This window comes from Choloepus didactylus, chromosome 17, assembly GCF_015220235.1.
Source record: "Choloepus didactylus isolate mChoDid1 chromosome 17, mChoDid1.pri, whole genome shotgun sequence".
Lineage (NCBI taxonomy): Eukaryota > Metazoa > Chordata > Mammalia > Pilosa > Megalonychidae > Choloepus > Choloepus didactylus.
Genome location: NC_051323.1, coordinates 42487698 through 42503846, shown reverse-complemented (window position 1 = coordinate 42503846; position 16149 = coordinate 42487698). Strand labels below are relative to the sequence as shown.

At 39.7% G+C, this 16149-nt stretch overlaps 1 protein-coding gene across 1 annotated transcript in view; it reads right to left on the bottom strand.

Moving 5' to 3' along the window:
* Positions 1 to 1225: 1225 nt before the first annotated feature.
* Positions 1226 to 16149, bottom strand: part of LOC119512095 (dnaJ homolog subfamily C member 8-like) — a 29115-nt gene continuing 14191 nt past the window's right edge. Inside the window, 2 exon segments of the mRNA XM_037806617.1 lie at positions 1226 to 1750; positions 1752 to 1995. Coding sequence (XP_037662545.1) covers positions 1226 to 1750; positions 1752 to 1995 — 769 coding nt within the window.

Below are 16149 nucleotides of genomic sequence, written 5' to 3'. Positions count from 1 at the left end.
TTCACTGGACCCCTGCACACCAGCCTTGCAGTTTCGGTCTCCTGCCACATTCTAGAGAGCAGAACAGAATGCCGATCCCAGAGGGAAGTCACTAGAAGCTGACCAAAACAGTTTAGTTCCTTCTCCGAACTTAACAACCAGATACTTGACTTCTATTTCCAAGGAAGGTGGAATGAATTGGGGGTGGTGGGGAGTGGGTCTGAGCGCTCCATTCCTTCCATGATGAGGGAGGAATACATGTTCCTCTCAATTACACTGAGAAGACACAGAGTCATCAGCTGAGGGGTCAGAAACAAGTGCAGATGATGGGGCCAGTGCCCTTAGTGGAGTTAGTCCCCACTGCTTTTGGTATGAGTAACTATGGCATAAGCCTCAGCCAAACATGGCAGGGTTTGTTTCTATCCTCAGACATGGCATGGAAGATAAAGTGAAACCCAAATTCCCACAACATCTTGGAGTGCATGCTGGCTATAAATAAAATGTAAAATTATGTTTCATACAGTTTTTTTTTTGGGGGGGGGGAGGTATAAAAATTTATTACACATACAGAATATTACCACTAACGAATGCAAACAGTCTAGGACCCAATGGTACCTGATGGAGGACGGCTAGCTCTTTGGAAAGTGAACAGGTCTGGGTGGCTCAGAGCCTCATGCCACGCTGATTGGTTGGTCAGATAGGAGGGCACATGCCAAGCACCGCGGGGTGTCAGGGCATCAAATGACTGCTCTGTCTGCCCGCACTGCCTTCCCTGTCTGATCTGGGGCTTCAAAGGATATCTCACCCAGAAGCAAGCAACTGAAGGAAAGGGGCTTCCTAAGGTGGGCCAGGCTTGTCTCTGAAGTCACTGCAACACCATTTTAAGCAACATATTTAATTAGATGTTTCCCACAAAGTATACACGAAGTTTCTAACCATCACAATTCAGTGAAGTACAAAACATTAAGTTATTGGCTGTGGGAAGAGAAGGCAGCCCCAACAGTGGCACCTTCCAGTCCTGGTTGCTATGGGGGTAGGGGATGGGGAAAGTTCTTTTTGTAAACTGAGCCCCTCATTCAATGTACAAAAGAATTACTCTGATCGATATTAAATTGTATTGAAAACAAAATGGACTAAAAAGCAAATACTACTCTATGTTGGGGTAGAGGTGGGAGGAAAGAATGAGTCCTTCAAGGCCGGAGAGGAGGCAGTTGGGGGAAGGGTCTGTGCTTGTGACCCCAGGTGGTCACTCACGCTGCTCCATTTTTGCTTTTGGTGGTCTCAGGAAGGTCTGATTTTTCTTCTCTTTCTTCCCCTTTGTGTTTGCTTGGAAGTTTTGCCAGCTGTCCACACGACCATCTCGACTTTCCTCGAAGTTCTTCTGCCACTCCCTTTCTCGTTTGGCTTTTTCTTGAGCTTCAATCTCTTCTTCTCTTTGTCGCTTCCTTTCATGTATCTCTTTGGCTTCTCTCTCTTTCGTTTTAATTTCCAGTTCAGCAAAAAGTTTCATGGTCTGTTTATATACTGCCTGTGTGAATAGCTCAGGATCATCCTCTTCCACATTTGTAGGTTTTCTTTCCTTCTTTAATTGCTTTTTCCGCTCTTTCACAGTGTGCTCCACGTATTCTTTTCCTGCCTGAATTACATCCAGGGCCCTCTTCGTTTGTTCCTGATCCAGTAGCAACTTGTAAGCTTTGTCTACAGCTTCAAAAGCCTTTTGTGCTCTGTCAGCATCATCTTGATTTTTGTCAGGATGCACCAATATGGATAAACTGCCGAAACCTCTTTTTTATTTCCTCGTCTGTCACTTCAGGATCTATTTGAAGAACCTCAAATGGATTCAAATTGAAGTAGGAGGAACCAGGACGGGTCAATCTTTCAATTTGATTTTTGGACGTTAGAACCGAATCTCTCTTCTCTATTTGTTTCACCTCACTGTAAAAGGTCATAAACGCTTCTTCTGTGCCGCCTCCACCGCCCGATGCCCCGCTCTCCCCTGAAGCCGCCGTTTCCCCCCTTCATATAGTTTTAATCTTGTATGTATGCAATTATGTGCAATTGGGCAAACATTATAATCAATGTTATGGTATGTAGATTACAAAGTTAAATAGCATATCAATTATCCTGCATGCCTCATGTTTCAGTTTGCTAAAGAATGCAATATGCCAGAAATGGGTTGACTTTTTCAATGGGGATTTATTAGGTTACAAATTTACAGTTCCAAGGCCAAGAAAATGTCCAAATTAAGGCATCAAGAGGAAGATGCCTTCTTTGAGGAAAGGGTGTTGGCATGTGGGGTTCCTCTGTCACATGGGAAGGCACATGGCGACATCTGCTGGTCCTTCTCTCCTGGGCTCTGCTTTCAATAATGGCTCTTCCAGTTTCTGTGGTTCCTTCTTGCTTCTCCTGGGACATTTTCTTTCTAAGCTCTCTCTGTGAGCTCTCTTAAAGCACTCCAGTAAAGGATTAAGACCCACCCTGAATGAGCTGGGTTGCATCTCCATGGAAACAACCTAATTGAAAGGTCCCACCCAACAATAGGTCTGCACCCAAAAGAGTGGATTAACAGAACATGGCATTTTCTGGGTACGTAACAGTTCCAAACCAGCACACCTCCCGTTTCAACAATTTTGGATCAATGGAAGGTTATTCAATTGAATAAACATTTATTTTTAAAGATCCATTGTGTTCCAGGCACTGTCTTGACAACATACATAAAGGGATGAATTAGATCCTTTCTCTGCCCTGAAAAGTCCACATCAAATAGAATTTCAGACATGTAGCTAAACAGATGTAATGTAATGAAAGTGCTTTGAAAGAGGCAGGGAAGATGTAGCTACAAAAAGAGGGAATGTTCAGATCTGCCTGAACCTCAGTAAAGGCTGGGATCCCAGTAAAGCCTGAAAATACCATTGACCAATTTCCTAAAAAGTAAGATGTCACCAAGTGGGCCTGGAATGAGAGGGAATTCCAGATAGCCATAGCAGGAATTCTGGCAAAAATAAGAACCTTTGCTTATGGAATTACAGATAATGTCATTGTTGAGCAGGAGAATTTAACTGGAGGACAGGCAGAAGTAAAAGGTCAAGATGCAGGTTGAGGCCAGTTCTTTAAATATATTTTATGCCATGTTTGCAGATTTTTTGTTTTCTTGCTCTGGTTCATTTTTGTTCTCTTCCTTAGCAACAGATATTGGCATTGGTGCTATAGAATAGGTGGGAAAACGATATCACCTTAGAATCATGTGAAGTTTTCCCACACTTACAAGGGTAGATGAATTGGAAAGATAGTCACAATCTTCCAGAGAGAAAAGGGTGGTCCACTCTGAGAGGGATTTATCAGTTGGTGCTCAGCAGGTGGTTCTGCCTCTGTGATAAGGCACATGTTGAACTCAGCCCTTCCAGCATTTGTGGGGCTGAATTGCATGCCAGGAGTTAATGTACATAATAAATAAATAAACAAATTTATAGATCTTTTAGTACTTTCTCGAGGGCCTATGATTGACCCTGTGGTTGGGAAGTAATTCTTCAAAGTAATTGTTATAGAAGGTGTGCTGGTTTGAATGTATTATGTCCCCCAGAAAAAGCCATATTCTTTGATGAAATCTTGTGGGGCAGACAGAATAGTGGGGATTAAGTTGGAACGTTTGAATTAGGTTGTTTGCATGGAGATGTGCCCCACCCAACTGTAGATGATAACTGATGGGATATTTCTATGGAGGCATGGCCCCACCCATTCGGGGTGGGCCTTGGTCAGTGGAGCCATATAAATGAGCTGTCTCAAGGAGAGAAAAGGGAGTGCAGCTGTGAGTGACGTTTTGAAGAGGAGCAAGCTTGCTAGAGAGGAACGTCCTGGGAGAAAGCCATTTTGAAACCAGAACTTTGGAGCAGATGCCAGCCACGTGCCTTCCCAGCTAACAGAGGTTTTCCGGACGCCATTTGCCATCCTCCAGTGAAGGTACCTGATTACTGATGTGTTACCTTGGACACTTTATGGCCTTAAGACTGTAACTGTATAGCCAAATAAACCCCCTTTTTATAAAAGCCAATCCATCTCTGGTGTTTTGCATTCTGCAGCATTAGCAAACTAGAACAGATTTTGGTACCAGAGAAGTGGGATGCTTTTGCTGCTGACTTTGCAAATACCAAACATGTTGGAATGGCTTTTTAAGTGGATAAGGGGAAGTTTCTGGAAGAATTGTGAGGAGCTTGATAGAAAAGGCCAAAACTGCTTTAAAGAGACTGTCTATGGAAATATGGACTCTAAAGATACTTCTGATGAGGCCTTGAACAGAAATGATGGGTACGTTGTTGTAAACTGGAAGAAAGGCGATCCTTGTTTTAAAGTGGCAGAGAATTTGGCAAAATTGAGTCCTGGTGTCAGATGGAAGGAAGAATCTGGAAGCAACAACCTGGAGTACTTAGCTGAGGAGATCTCCAGACTATGTGTGGAGCTTATAGTAAAATGCGAGCAGAGAGAGATAAACTTAGAACTGAACTCTTGGGTTCAAAGAAACCAGAAGCTGATGGCTTGGAAAATTCCAGGCTTCCAAGGGGTGGAATCCCAGAAGCTACAGCCCAACGTGAGGATGTTACCAAACATGGAACCCAGCTGCAATTTCAGTACAAGCCAAGATTGGAGATGGAATTATCCAGAAAGGATTTGTGGAAACTCTTATTGTCTGATGGCTTTGACCCCTGCATGCTTCATGCAAAGCCAACAGAATTTTTGTGAGATCTTTATAGACAGAGCCATTGCCGGTCTGGACTGGAGGAGACAGACAAGGAAAAAATTAAAGGAAAAATTTCTTCAAAGACAGAGCCATGGAGGTTGAAATCTGGAGTCAAGAGGTTTAGGGCTGGGAGAGCCGAGCAGCCCACATGCATGGAAAGGGTGAGTTTGCCCTGGAGGTCGAGGGCGGGTTTTCCGCCTCGATGCTCTGGAAGAGTTTTGCCACCCCAAGCCCCAAAGAGGGCGGAGCACATTCCTAGCGAATTGGGGAGAGCCTGGCTGCTACCACACTGTTCTGAAGTGGTTGAGCATGTGCCTCGGAGATGGAAGGGAATCCGAGAGCTGCCCCGATGTTTGAGGAGGCTGGGGCCGAGAAGGTGGTCTCCCCAATGTGTGGGTATGTTGGAGCACTCACCCAAGCATTTGGAGAGGAAACAGCTGCCAAAAAGGCCCTTGGGAAGGGTTAGGCTCCCGCTCTCTCAAGCCCCAGGGATGCAACATTGTTCTGTTAATGACTCTCAGACTTTGAAATCTAATGGAATTTGTCCTGTGGGTTTTAGGAACTGTTTTGCTCCTGTTAGCCCTGTTTTCCTTACTGTTTCTCCTCATGGCAATGGAAATGTTTATCCTGTGAATGTCTCTCCTTTGTATATTGGAAGCATATAACTTGTTCTAAGTTCACAGATCCACAGCTAGAGGGGAATTATGCCTTAGGACTGACCATGCCTAAATTGATTTTGATGGGATTTTGTACTTAACTATTGTTACTGAAATGATTTAAGTTTTTGTGATATTGTGATGGAATGAATGTATTTTGTATTTGGAAAGATGATGTCATTTTGGGGTCCAGGGGGTGGAATGTGCCGGTTTGAATGTATTGTGTCCCCCAAATGCCATTATCTTTGTGGTCTTGTGGGACAGACATTTTTGGTGCTGGTTGGATTTGCTTGGAATGTGCCCCACCCAGCTGTGGGAGATGATTCTGATGAGATGCTCCCATGGAGGTGTGGCCCCGCCCATTCAGGGTGGGCCTTGATTGGTGGAGCTATGTAAATGAGCTGACTCAAACTGAGGAAACGGAGTGCAGCTGGGAGTGATGTTTTGAAGAGGAGCAAGCTTGCTAGAGAGGAACATCCTGGGAGAAAGCCGTTTTGAGGCCGGAGCTTTGGAGCAGACGCCAGCTGCCTTCCCAGCTAACAGAGGTTTTCCGGACGCCATTGGCCATCCTCCGGTGAAGGTACCCAATTGCTGAGGTGTTACCTTGGATGTTTTGTGGCTTTAAGACTGTAACTGTGTAGTGAAATAAAACCCCGTTTTATAAAAGCCAATCCATCTCTGGTGTTTTGCATTCTGCAGCATTAGCAAACTAGAACAGAAGGGTTGACTCCAGCACTGATGATAGCTGCAAGAGATAAAGAATCTGCCTCTACTGCAGAATTTTGAACCGAGACTTAAGGCCAGGTTTATCTTTTTAGAAAGTGCCTTACCGCCATATAGTCCTGATAGGCAGGAGAAACTCAGATCTCTCACTGCTGTGGTGCCAGGAAGACTCAACCACTTACCCATTCCTGAGCCACTTGGGTGCAGTAGCACTTGTCCATCAGAGCTGATTATCTCTGCCACCTCACCACCGTGAGGCCAAGGAAATCAACTGTTTTGATTGAGAGGACTCCTACTAACTGGACTGGAGCCCATGCATTTAGTGAAGGACTAGGGAGTGAGCATGCCTCCTCTTAAGATTTATTATAATAGATGATAACACTACTTTAGTGAAGGTGACTGTTATAGAAAATAGGGATTCAGTGCTTTTCCTCTACTTGGAACTCAAATTGTCAAGTTTGCACGGAGCCTCTAGCATCCACCTAGCACATTCAGTGTGATGACATTGGACTGATCCAGCAGGACCTCTCTCCATCATTCAACAGAAGCACTGGAGTACCACTGAGTACATAAAGGAGAGAGAGGGAGAACATAGGAAGAAGGCAGACTGGACTTTTGCACATCTTGCTATTATCTGTCCAGGGAGCATTCAAGGATTTTGCACTTTTAGGACAGACTTGGGCAGGTTTTTCTACTCCTAAAGTCTCTGTGGGGTCACCCTGGTTTCATGAAATGCTAGAGCCTTATCCTATAAGCAAGTGGGAATCAGTTTGTGGTTATATTCAAGCCAGCAAGGCGTAACTAAATGTATTTAGCAGTCCACTTTGTTAGTGCTGTGGCAGATGATCAGCAAGGGTGCTGATCCTTGGAGACCAGCAGAGAAGCGGCTGCTAATATTCAGGCCTGGAGTGAGCAGAGCAGTGGTGGTGGAGAGAGGAGACTATACCAAGACATCCTCAGTGAGTGTATCCACTTGCTGTAAATGTGAATCTCATTGTTCAGGGCATTATTTCTCAGGAAGTATGTATTGCAACCCAGGTCACACAGGGTGGCTCAGTGATCATTTATGTGAAGGAAATGAATGAGGTCATGTCCGGCCATTACTGTTTTGTTTTGGGACCTTGTTTGGGGGGTGTCAGCTGTCAACTTCCTCCTGACTTTACTCCTCTGTTAAAAGTCTGAGTTTTTATCTTAAAAGAAATATCAGTAGTACTATTTCTATAGAGTAAGTTGCTGCCAAGATAAAGAGACTGGCTACAAGCAATAATTGAAGGCTCATACAAAAATAACTGCTCAAATGGTGTTCTTATAAAATACCCAGGACTATCTGGTACTTAGGGAAAGTTTGAGTTGAAGGTAAAAACCAAAGAGATGGTTTTGAATTTCATTTGTTGATCATGTGCAGAAGAACTGGTTGTATACATTCCCCTGATCCTTGCATGGCCAATATATTTTGTAGTGAAAGATGATTCTGAGGCAAAGGATTATTTGTAAGATAAAGAAATGTAATCACTTATTTTAAAATACAATAACTTATTTTCATGATGAAGTACTTTGCAACATTCAATGGAGCGAAGATAGAAGAATTAACAAATGGATTAAGAATTATAATTTGAAGTTAGACAGTAACCACATCATAGTTATTTTCATTGTTTCTGAAATTGTCAGATATATTTTAGGAAGGAACACATTCTAATCCACTGCTGTCATAGATACTAAAAGGAAAGGGGCGGGGGAAGGAAACACTGAAAAACAGACCCAACAGACTATAAAACTATCTCCTTACCAAAGGGAAGAATTAAAACCCAACAACCCCACAAAAACAAAGTTTTGATGCAGATATTAGGACATTTCCTTGGTGGAGACTTCAATTAGAAGTATTTTGTGGGTGTAAGGTGGGAAGGAATAAGCAGATGAAATTTAACTTACTTCTCCAGTACATGCTGTGAGAGCTACATTCTCACCTCCACCAACTACTGAATTAAAGGTACTGAGGATTCATGCATTTTTCTTCCATCTGTAGGTGGCCCAAGTCCCTCAATCCTGCTGTCCTTTCATATTAGAAAGAACGCTGAAATCATTGTCACTCATTTAATATCTCATTTGTTCTGCTGTCCTCACTAAATTTTCTGAATGTTATCTGGAATCCCTCCCCCACTGAGAAGACAAACGTGTGCTACACTTTCTCTATTTAGATATAGTATAATTCCTTTGTTCAGAAAAGGGAAGTATGGAAACATTCATTTTTACAAAGAAGTCTGATATTAGGAAACTATCTCTTCTTTAGAGAAACAAATTGCAGATGGTTAAATGATTACATTTAACAGGTTTACTCTGAAAACTTAAAACAGTTGCTGTTGTTTTAAAAAGATTTGATTTATCAGCAGTCTGTTTTCACTGATCACTTAATCATATAACTGTAAGGAGACTTTCTCCAGAATGGCTAGCCATTTGGTAATAAACTCCAATGGCATATTCCTTATAAGGGCAGGAATTCCTTCTTTAAGGAAAAGCTGCCTTCTGTTTAGTGTTTTTTGCAGTTCCCCAAAATCTCACATGATGGGGGAAAAGGCATTGTGGAAAGTGGAGAAGGGAGAAAAATGTAAATCATCTTCCTTGGAATTATCGGAAATTATTTTGAAAAGTATTTTTAAAATGAAGAGATAAATATGTCTTCCTATAAGTCTCAGGAATGTGCTGGGTGGGTTTGAAAAGAGGGACAAAAAGAAGTGTAAGACAATCTGTTTTCCCCAATAAAATTCTCTTCTATTTAGAGAAAAGGTCCCCAGTTGAAGAAATCAGAGAGCAATATCTAATAAGCTAGAGGGGTGGGGTGGGGGTAGTTGGCGGGGGGAGAGAGACAGAACAAGACAATTCTCAAAGGTTTCCAACTTTACACTCTTCTCCCTTCTATCTTTGTATTTATAATTCATAGCCCTCGTAGGATCTCACAACACTATGTGTATTAGTTAATAGTCTTTCAGTCAGAAGAAAGAGCTTGATCTACTTTAAGCAAAAAAGGGAAATGTATTCTAAAAACAAAATATATGACAGTACAAAGGACAGAACTCAGTTGGAGTTGGGTCTTAGGCAGACTAGAATCAACAACTAGAAATCAATCTTTCTCTCTTCTTCTCCCTCTTCCTCTACTTTTCTCTCTTCTTTATTCTTATAGAAAATAATGACCACCCCTCACATTCCAAATTTCCATATTCAGTCTCGGAGACACTCAGAAATTAATGACCTGCTGTCTGTGCTGGGAGAGAGAATCAGATTTTCTCATTTGGGTAATCATCTATGACTGGAGATTCAGGATGATGCAGTTTAAATTTGACAACATGCATGATAAAGAACTAAATTGTGACTCAGTTTAGGTATTGGAGAAAAGGGATGACTTGAATTGAAAAGGCACCCCAAAGAATGTTTACAACACCAATGAATAAGCTACTAGAAGAACAGTTTTTAAAGAGCCATATTTTATCAGGAGCCTATATACTTCATATTTCTCACTGACATTTCTGGGAGGAAAAGAATGTCATCCTGCAACTGAACAGATAACTGTTTACTTTTTGCCAGTGCAACTCTGCATGTGTGTGTTTAAGACCAAATGATTTCTTGACTTCCTTTTACAATGAAAAATGGGAAGGTAGTCTGCATCCAAATCAGCATCTTGTCCTTGAATCCACCACTGTGTCCACAAAATTCTTCTGCCATATGCTCACTGCAATGTTTAGGCAGAACTATATTATGAAGGGAGCCATATGTTGACTCTGCAATAGCATATTCTCTATTTTTCGGAATTGAGCCCACCATATTGTGGACACAGGCGGTGGGAACCCCAGTATCCTTCACCTGGATGACAAGATGTCATTGACTGTGTGTGCAATTGGTGCAGCTGGAGGTACTATTGCTTGATTTGAATAAGTCAGTATCGATTCTTGACAGATGATTGCTACCACATTTAGAATCCCAAAAAGCCACTTTAGGAGCTAAACCCAAGGCAGAAGCCATGCAGGGAGTTAGGCCTTGCTTTATTCTGGGTTATTCACTGCACTTTGATGTCTGCTTAAAGGTTCTTGTTTGTTTCTGTCTATTTTCCCATGGCTTGCAACTTGAAGATGTTTTGGAATTGATCCTTAAAATAACCATTTCCCAGTGTCCTTGGAAGAAAAATTAAAGGACAACTAAAAACAATAAATTTGAAAAGACGAAGTTGTCATTTTGATATTATGATGAAATATCCCCGAAAACTTCTTATATAGAAAGGGATTTAGTTTTTAAAATGCTGATAATTGTTATTCTTGTGTGACTGTTTCTAACATATATGTTCTGTGTGTTCTCAAATTCCTTTTAAAGAAATAAATTAATCCTTTTGGTCTGTTGCCTAAAATGAGATCACTTTTCTCCCATAAAGGGTGTCTCTCATGAACGAGTATGGCGCATTGAATAATCTATATTTTTAAAGCAAAAGAAGGTAACTCACAGAGATTTTTCAAGAAAGTCTTTTTAAAGGTTTTTAGAGAACTTGTTAAAAAACACCCACAGCCATATTTCAAGTCACATTCCCTCTCTTGTCTCTTCTCCCTTCAAAATTCTGCCTGCCAATTTAAAGAAAAAGCATAGTTAAGCCAGATAAAAAAGCATCCAAATGAAGAGACGCTTAATCATGGATGGTATTGTCAATTTCTCTGGAATGACTGCAGTTAGCCATTTCTTCGCCTGAGCCCTGAAACATGAAGGCTGGCATTGGCCAGGTCTCTGACCCCAGGCTGTGACATGTTGATCCGAGTCATGCATGGGCCTCAACAACTTTCTTCAGACCTTAGAATCGAGAGAGGGAGGCTGGGAAAGATGGCTTGGGGACTTACAGATAAGAAAATAAGCAGGGACCTGAATAGAAAGGTGTGTACCTAGATGTCCTGATTTAGCAATATGAAACAGTAAACTAGGTTTTCTATCTCTTCATCTTCTTTGAATAAAACCACAAAGAGAAGTAACTTTTTAAAAACTGTGATCACCACAGGCACTTATCAGCTTCAATTTTAGCTCATGGCACAACAGCCCACTCAGTTGTCATGACAAACATAATTGAGAATAAAATATAAATTTCAAACTTGTAAAATTGGTGTTTTATATTTCTCCCTTTCTCCTTCATGATAATGAAAACTAAGCTTTTATTCTGAGTTATGACCATTTTGCACTTATACTTTGGTCTTGATTGCCGTTAATAACTACCTTAGTATGCAAATTTCCAGTGTCCACATCTGTAAAATAGAAATGATAACAGTATCTACTTCATAGAGTTATATGGATTGAATAAGACAATGGATAAATCCTACTTAGTAGAAGGACTGGAACACAGTAAGAGATCTGGGAATGCTAGCCCTCATTATGCTTATGATTTTTGTTAGAAATACAAATTATATGTTTGTAATAGGTAGTCATAAATGCACTATAAATTGATATGTACAATTATATTTTATTATGAGTCGGAAGACTTGGGTTCTTGTACTGGCTCTTGTCACTGAGATGTGAGTCTTTAAGTAAGTTATATAACAGCTTGGCCTAATTTTATAAAATGAAAGATTTGGATTAAATGATTGTTAAGGTCGCTTCTGATTCTGATATTCTTCTATGTTTGACTTCTCCATAGCAAAATATTTTATAGAAAGCCTGGCTGGGCTAGAGATCTTCTCTCTGAAACATAGATCTCTTTTTAGAAATGCATTGATGAGAAGTGAGCTTTTTCCCCAGGAGTCAGTTTGATGTTCTGCACTGAATATCACTTTCCTGGGTATTTCTGAGCCCAGAGCTAAGAGAAAAACTCCATTTGCTTAATGCTGAATATTTTTAGGAAAAAGGCTGGTCCAGTGAAAGTACTGGATAAGCAGTGGTCTGATGAGAGCATGTGTCATGACCCAGAGTTTATAGAGCAGCATAATGGTGGCTGAAGAGTAGGTAGGGCTGAGTAGGAGTAAGTTTGGTGATGAACCTATAGTAAAATTTCTCCTGTGCTCTCCAGGCATCAAGTCCAAGTTCATAGGTGGTTTCGGCAATAGAAGGGCCCAGGATTCCAAAAGGATGTCATAAAAGGACAGTGGATAGGAATGGACTGGAGGAAAGTATTTGCTGGAAACCAGACAGTGTCGTTTATTCACGAGGTTTGTCCACAGGGAGCAGAGAAGCAGAACACGAATGTGGTTCAGGGTCAGAGTCACCAAACACGAAATCCCAGACCTGGAAACTGGGAAAATTCCAAGGGAGAGTTCCTGAAACCCACTGATCATCATAGTGGCAACTGAATCTGTGATTGGGAAAAGAGAACACATTCTGAAGGCATCCCTTCTTTTCAAGAAGCCACTCTAATATGAGGCCTCAGGGAAGCTCCGCACACGAGATAATTGTCCTGAGCCAGCTAAATGTGGGGTTTTGGGAAAATTCACAGATGGGATGATTGGATGCAATCTTGTGCTGGGTTGTTCAAAGGAAGAACACCATAAACCACTAAAAACACTTATCTGAATCTAGCCGGTGCTACAAGCCTGTCCATTGGCTCTGAGACCAGCAGAAAATAGTCTGGATAATCCCTATAGCAGGCTCTCTATGTTCTGAATTGGGAATTCATATAGCACTAGATTTCAAAGGATCATAGTGGCCCTTTCATCACTATCTGCAGATTGAAATCTCAGCAGGTTGCTAAGGGTCCAGGTTAAAATCAGATAAGTTCTCTTCAAGTGAATGAAACATTTACTTTAGGGAGTCTAGGAATCCTAATGAGGATGGTGAGCATGAGAAAAGCAGAAGAAGGTCTGAGACAATTCCAGATGGCGATGACAAAAACAGAATGGCAGTGGAGAAGCAAAAGGGACCAAAAGGGAAATATGCTAAAGGCTCCATTCCAAAATAAAGTTTTCACTGTATCAATATTGGGGACAGCCTACCTCTTCCAACTCCTCCACTGATAACCCCTAAAGAAAAAACTGCTCCTCAGAACACCTGGCCTCTTCTCACATGGCACCCATGTTACATCTTCCCAGTCAGGGAAGAGGCAATTGGGAGGAAGAGACACACCCTCTGGAAAGAAAACCAGGACCAGTTGCATGTATCAATCAACTCCATCATAAATATGAACAGAAACCAATGAACTCCTGTCATTTGGTAAAAACCAGCAACACAAAGGAGATGATGGACCAAGATTAACAAGTGAAGTAGCTAATCCAAGGGGGTAAAAATGTTTTAAAAATTCTGATTAGTATCCACATAAAAGTATTAAGTAAATAGCTTCCAACTGAGCAATAATAGGCTGTCAAAAAGAAACAGTCAGATACTTTAAAAAACTTCTTAATAATAAAAAATATACTTACTTAAAGATAAAACTAACAGAAGCACACTTAATACGTGTTCTAATAATCAAGATTAAGGAAATATCCCAGAAAGAACACCAAAAATAGAGCTGGAAAAATATTTAAAGTAGAAATTATGGAAGAGATCAACCCTGGAAAACACTATTAATTTTTTAGGAGACTCAGGAATAGAAAGCTGTGGAACTAGATGGAAAGAGATTATCAAAGAAATAATGGAAGAATAATTTTAGAGCTGAGGAAATATCCAGAAAGTGTTCAGATTGAAAGGAGCTGCTTAGTTCTGAATGAAATGAAATAAAAATAGCTAATGTTTCCTGAGTCCTTTATATGGGTTGGAATAGTCTTTACAGCACTTCTATGATGTATTGCATTATTTAATCATTGAGCCCTAACAGTTCAACATTCTTATTATCTTATGATTGAATAAAGTGAAGAATGGTTTTATTTTTAATTTACACAAGGTCCCATAATGAATAAGTGGGGCACACAGGGTTAGAAGAGTGAGAGTCCTACCACTGAGTTACAAGTTTTATATTTAGAGAGAAAAAAACCCACACCTAGGTAAATCCTTGTGAACATCAAGGATAAGAGATGACACTATAAGGCTTCCAATGAACATACAGGTTTCCTATAAAAGGATAAGAACCTGAATTAAATTAGTTTCCTTATCAGATATTTACTTCTTATAAGAAATTCTAAGTGAAAATTATGTGAACACAGAAACTATTTTATGTCCAACCAACCTATCAGTATATTTGAGACAAAATGGTGTGTTCAATAATGTAGACTCTAAAAATATTTATCTCCTATGCAACTATTTCTTTAAATAAAATTAAGAAAGTACTGCAGCAAAATGAAAAATGAATCCATGTAAGAAAGATATGGGATTTAACAAATAGTAGAATTCATCCAGGAGTGTAATGAAAATAATTCCCAGGATTATAGTTGTTCAGAAAAACCAGAAAGTATTGATTCAGATTAAAATAAGGAAATTAGAAAATGAAGCACATTAAAATACTCAATTATTTTGAAAGATTTGGACAATTTTTTGGAATTTTGAGTAAGAGACAGTTCAGGCTGTGGGGGAGGGGACTCCCAGCTCAGATCTGCAGTTTTTACTTACATATTTTATGCTGTGATCTCGGGCATTCCTCCCAATTCAGGTTGATGTGTGATGAGTGGCCGGTCATGTTTGTCCCCCTGCAATTATTCCAGATTATTTACTATTTTTTCCTGGTTGTTTATTAGTTATTCCAGGGGGACTGACTAGCTTCCACTCCTCTCTATGCTGCCATCCTCTTCCATCTCCCTCATTGCCTTTTATGGATGAGAATTGATAGCATCTAGAGGGGAAAAATCAAGAAATACTAATAGAAAATAAAAGCAAAAATGGTTAAAAGTGGAGAAGGAGGAATGGGGATCAAGAAAAGGAAAATTTGACTTTAAATTGTATTCCCTTCTGTGAAAATATATGAGTTTATCCCTTTCTGTGAATGCATATGTTACCTTTCTGATTAAATATTTTAAAAGGCTTGTTAGCATAGGGTCAAAGAATCAGTGATCTTATGGAGGACAGCTGGATCACTCAACTCTTTGTTGGCATAGAGATATGGTCTGCCATTGCTTTTGGTTGTTTCTTAAGTCTTGAGATTTACTGTTGTCATCAGATTTCGCCTATTTTATTTTATTTTATTTATTTTAAAATTACTTTATTTATCAAAGGTTTAATATCCAGAATATATAAAGAAATTTTACAACTCAACAAGAAGACAAAGAACTGAAGATTTCACCTGTTTTAAACAACAATTTCATTTAAATCTCATGCCCTCAAGAAAATTAATGTTGAAGATGGTAAATTTAAAAAGGGAAAAATATTAATGACTCAATGATATATGGTTTTATATACCATATTGCTCTGTCTAACATTATTACTGCTGCTCTCTCAATCTGGATTGCATTTGCGCCACTGGCTTATAATCAAAACCACCCTAAAATGTTGAGAAGATTTGACTCATGACCATTATTAAGGTTTTGGTCAGTCTATGGAGAACTTAACCATGCTCCACAGATGATTTCTTAAAAATTCAATCTATGCAAAGAGGTTTTTTTTTTTGTTATTGTTCATTTGTATTCTTTCTATTTTGCTATCACAGTTACCCAATATCTAAGATAAATTACTGGAATCAGATAAATACCATTTGGATAAATGTTAAATTTTTTATTTGAAAAAATATTTTTCTAAGAGTAAATGTTAATTAGACGTAGTCTTAGAAATAACATAAAATAAATGCCAGACTATATGCAGTGGTAACTGGATGAATGTTTGCTGAGTAGAGGCTTATTTATTTACTTTTAAAGAAAACAAATCGCTCACTAGTCATCTTAAATCACTATTTTCCATCATGGCTGAACAATGAAATTAATTTTTCTAACAAATATAAAAAAAATTAAGCAGTTGTTGATTTTAGTTATTTATTCTTCAATAAAATGAATTATTTTTTCAGAGACAATAGCAATAAAGCTTAATTACAAAATTTTTTAGGCATCATAGTTAAATTTCTATAGTGAGTAAGACAGAAGAATCAAGTTTTCATTGATTGCTGTAGAGTGATGCAGAGGAAACATCTAAATTAGGCGTAAAAGTCACAGAACCCAGAGTTGAAAGCTGGTACATGAACAATGCTGTGTATTGCTG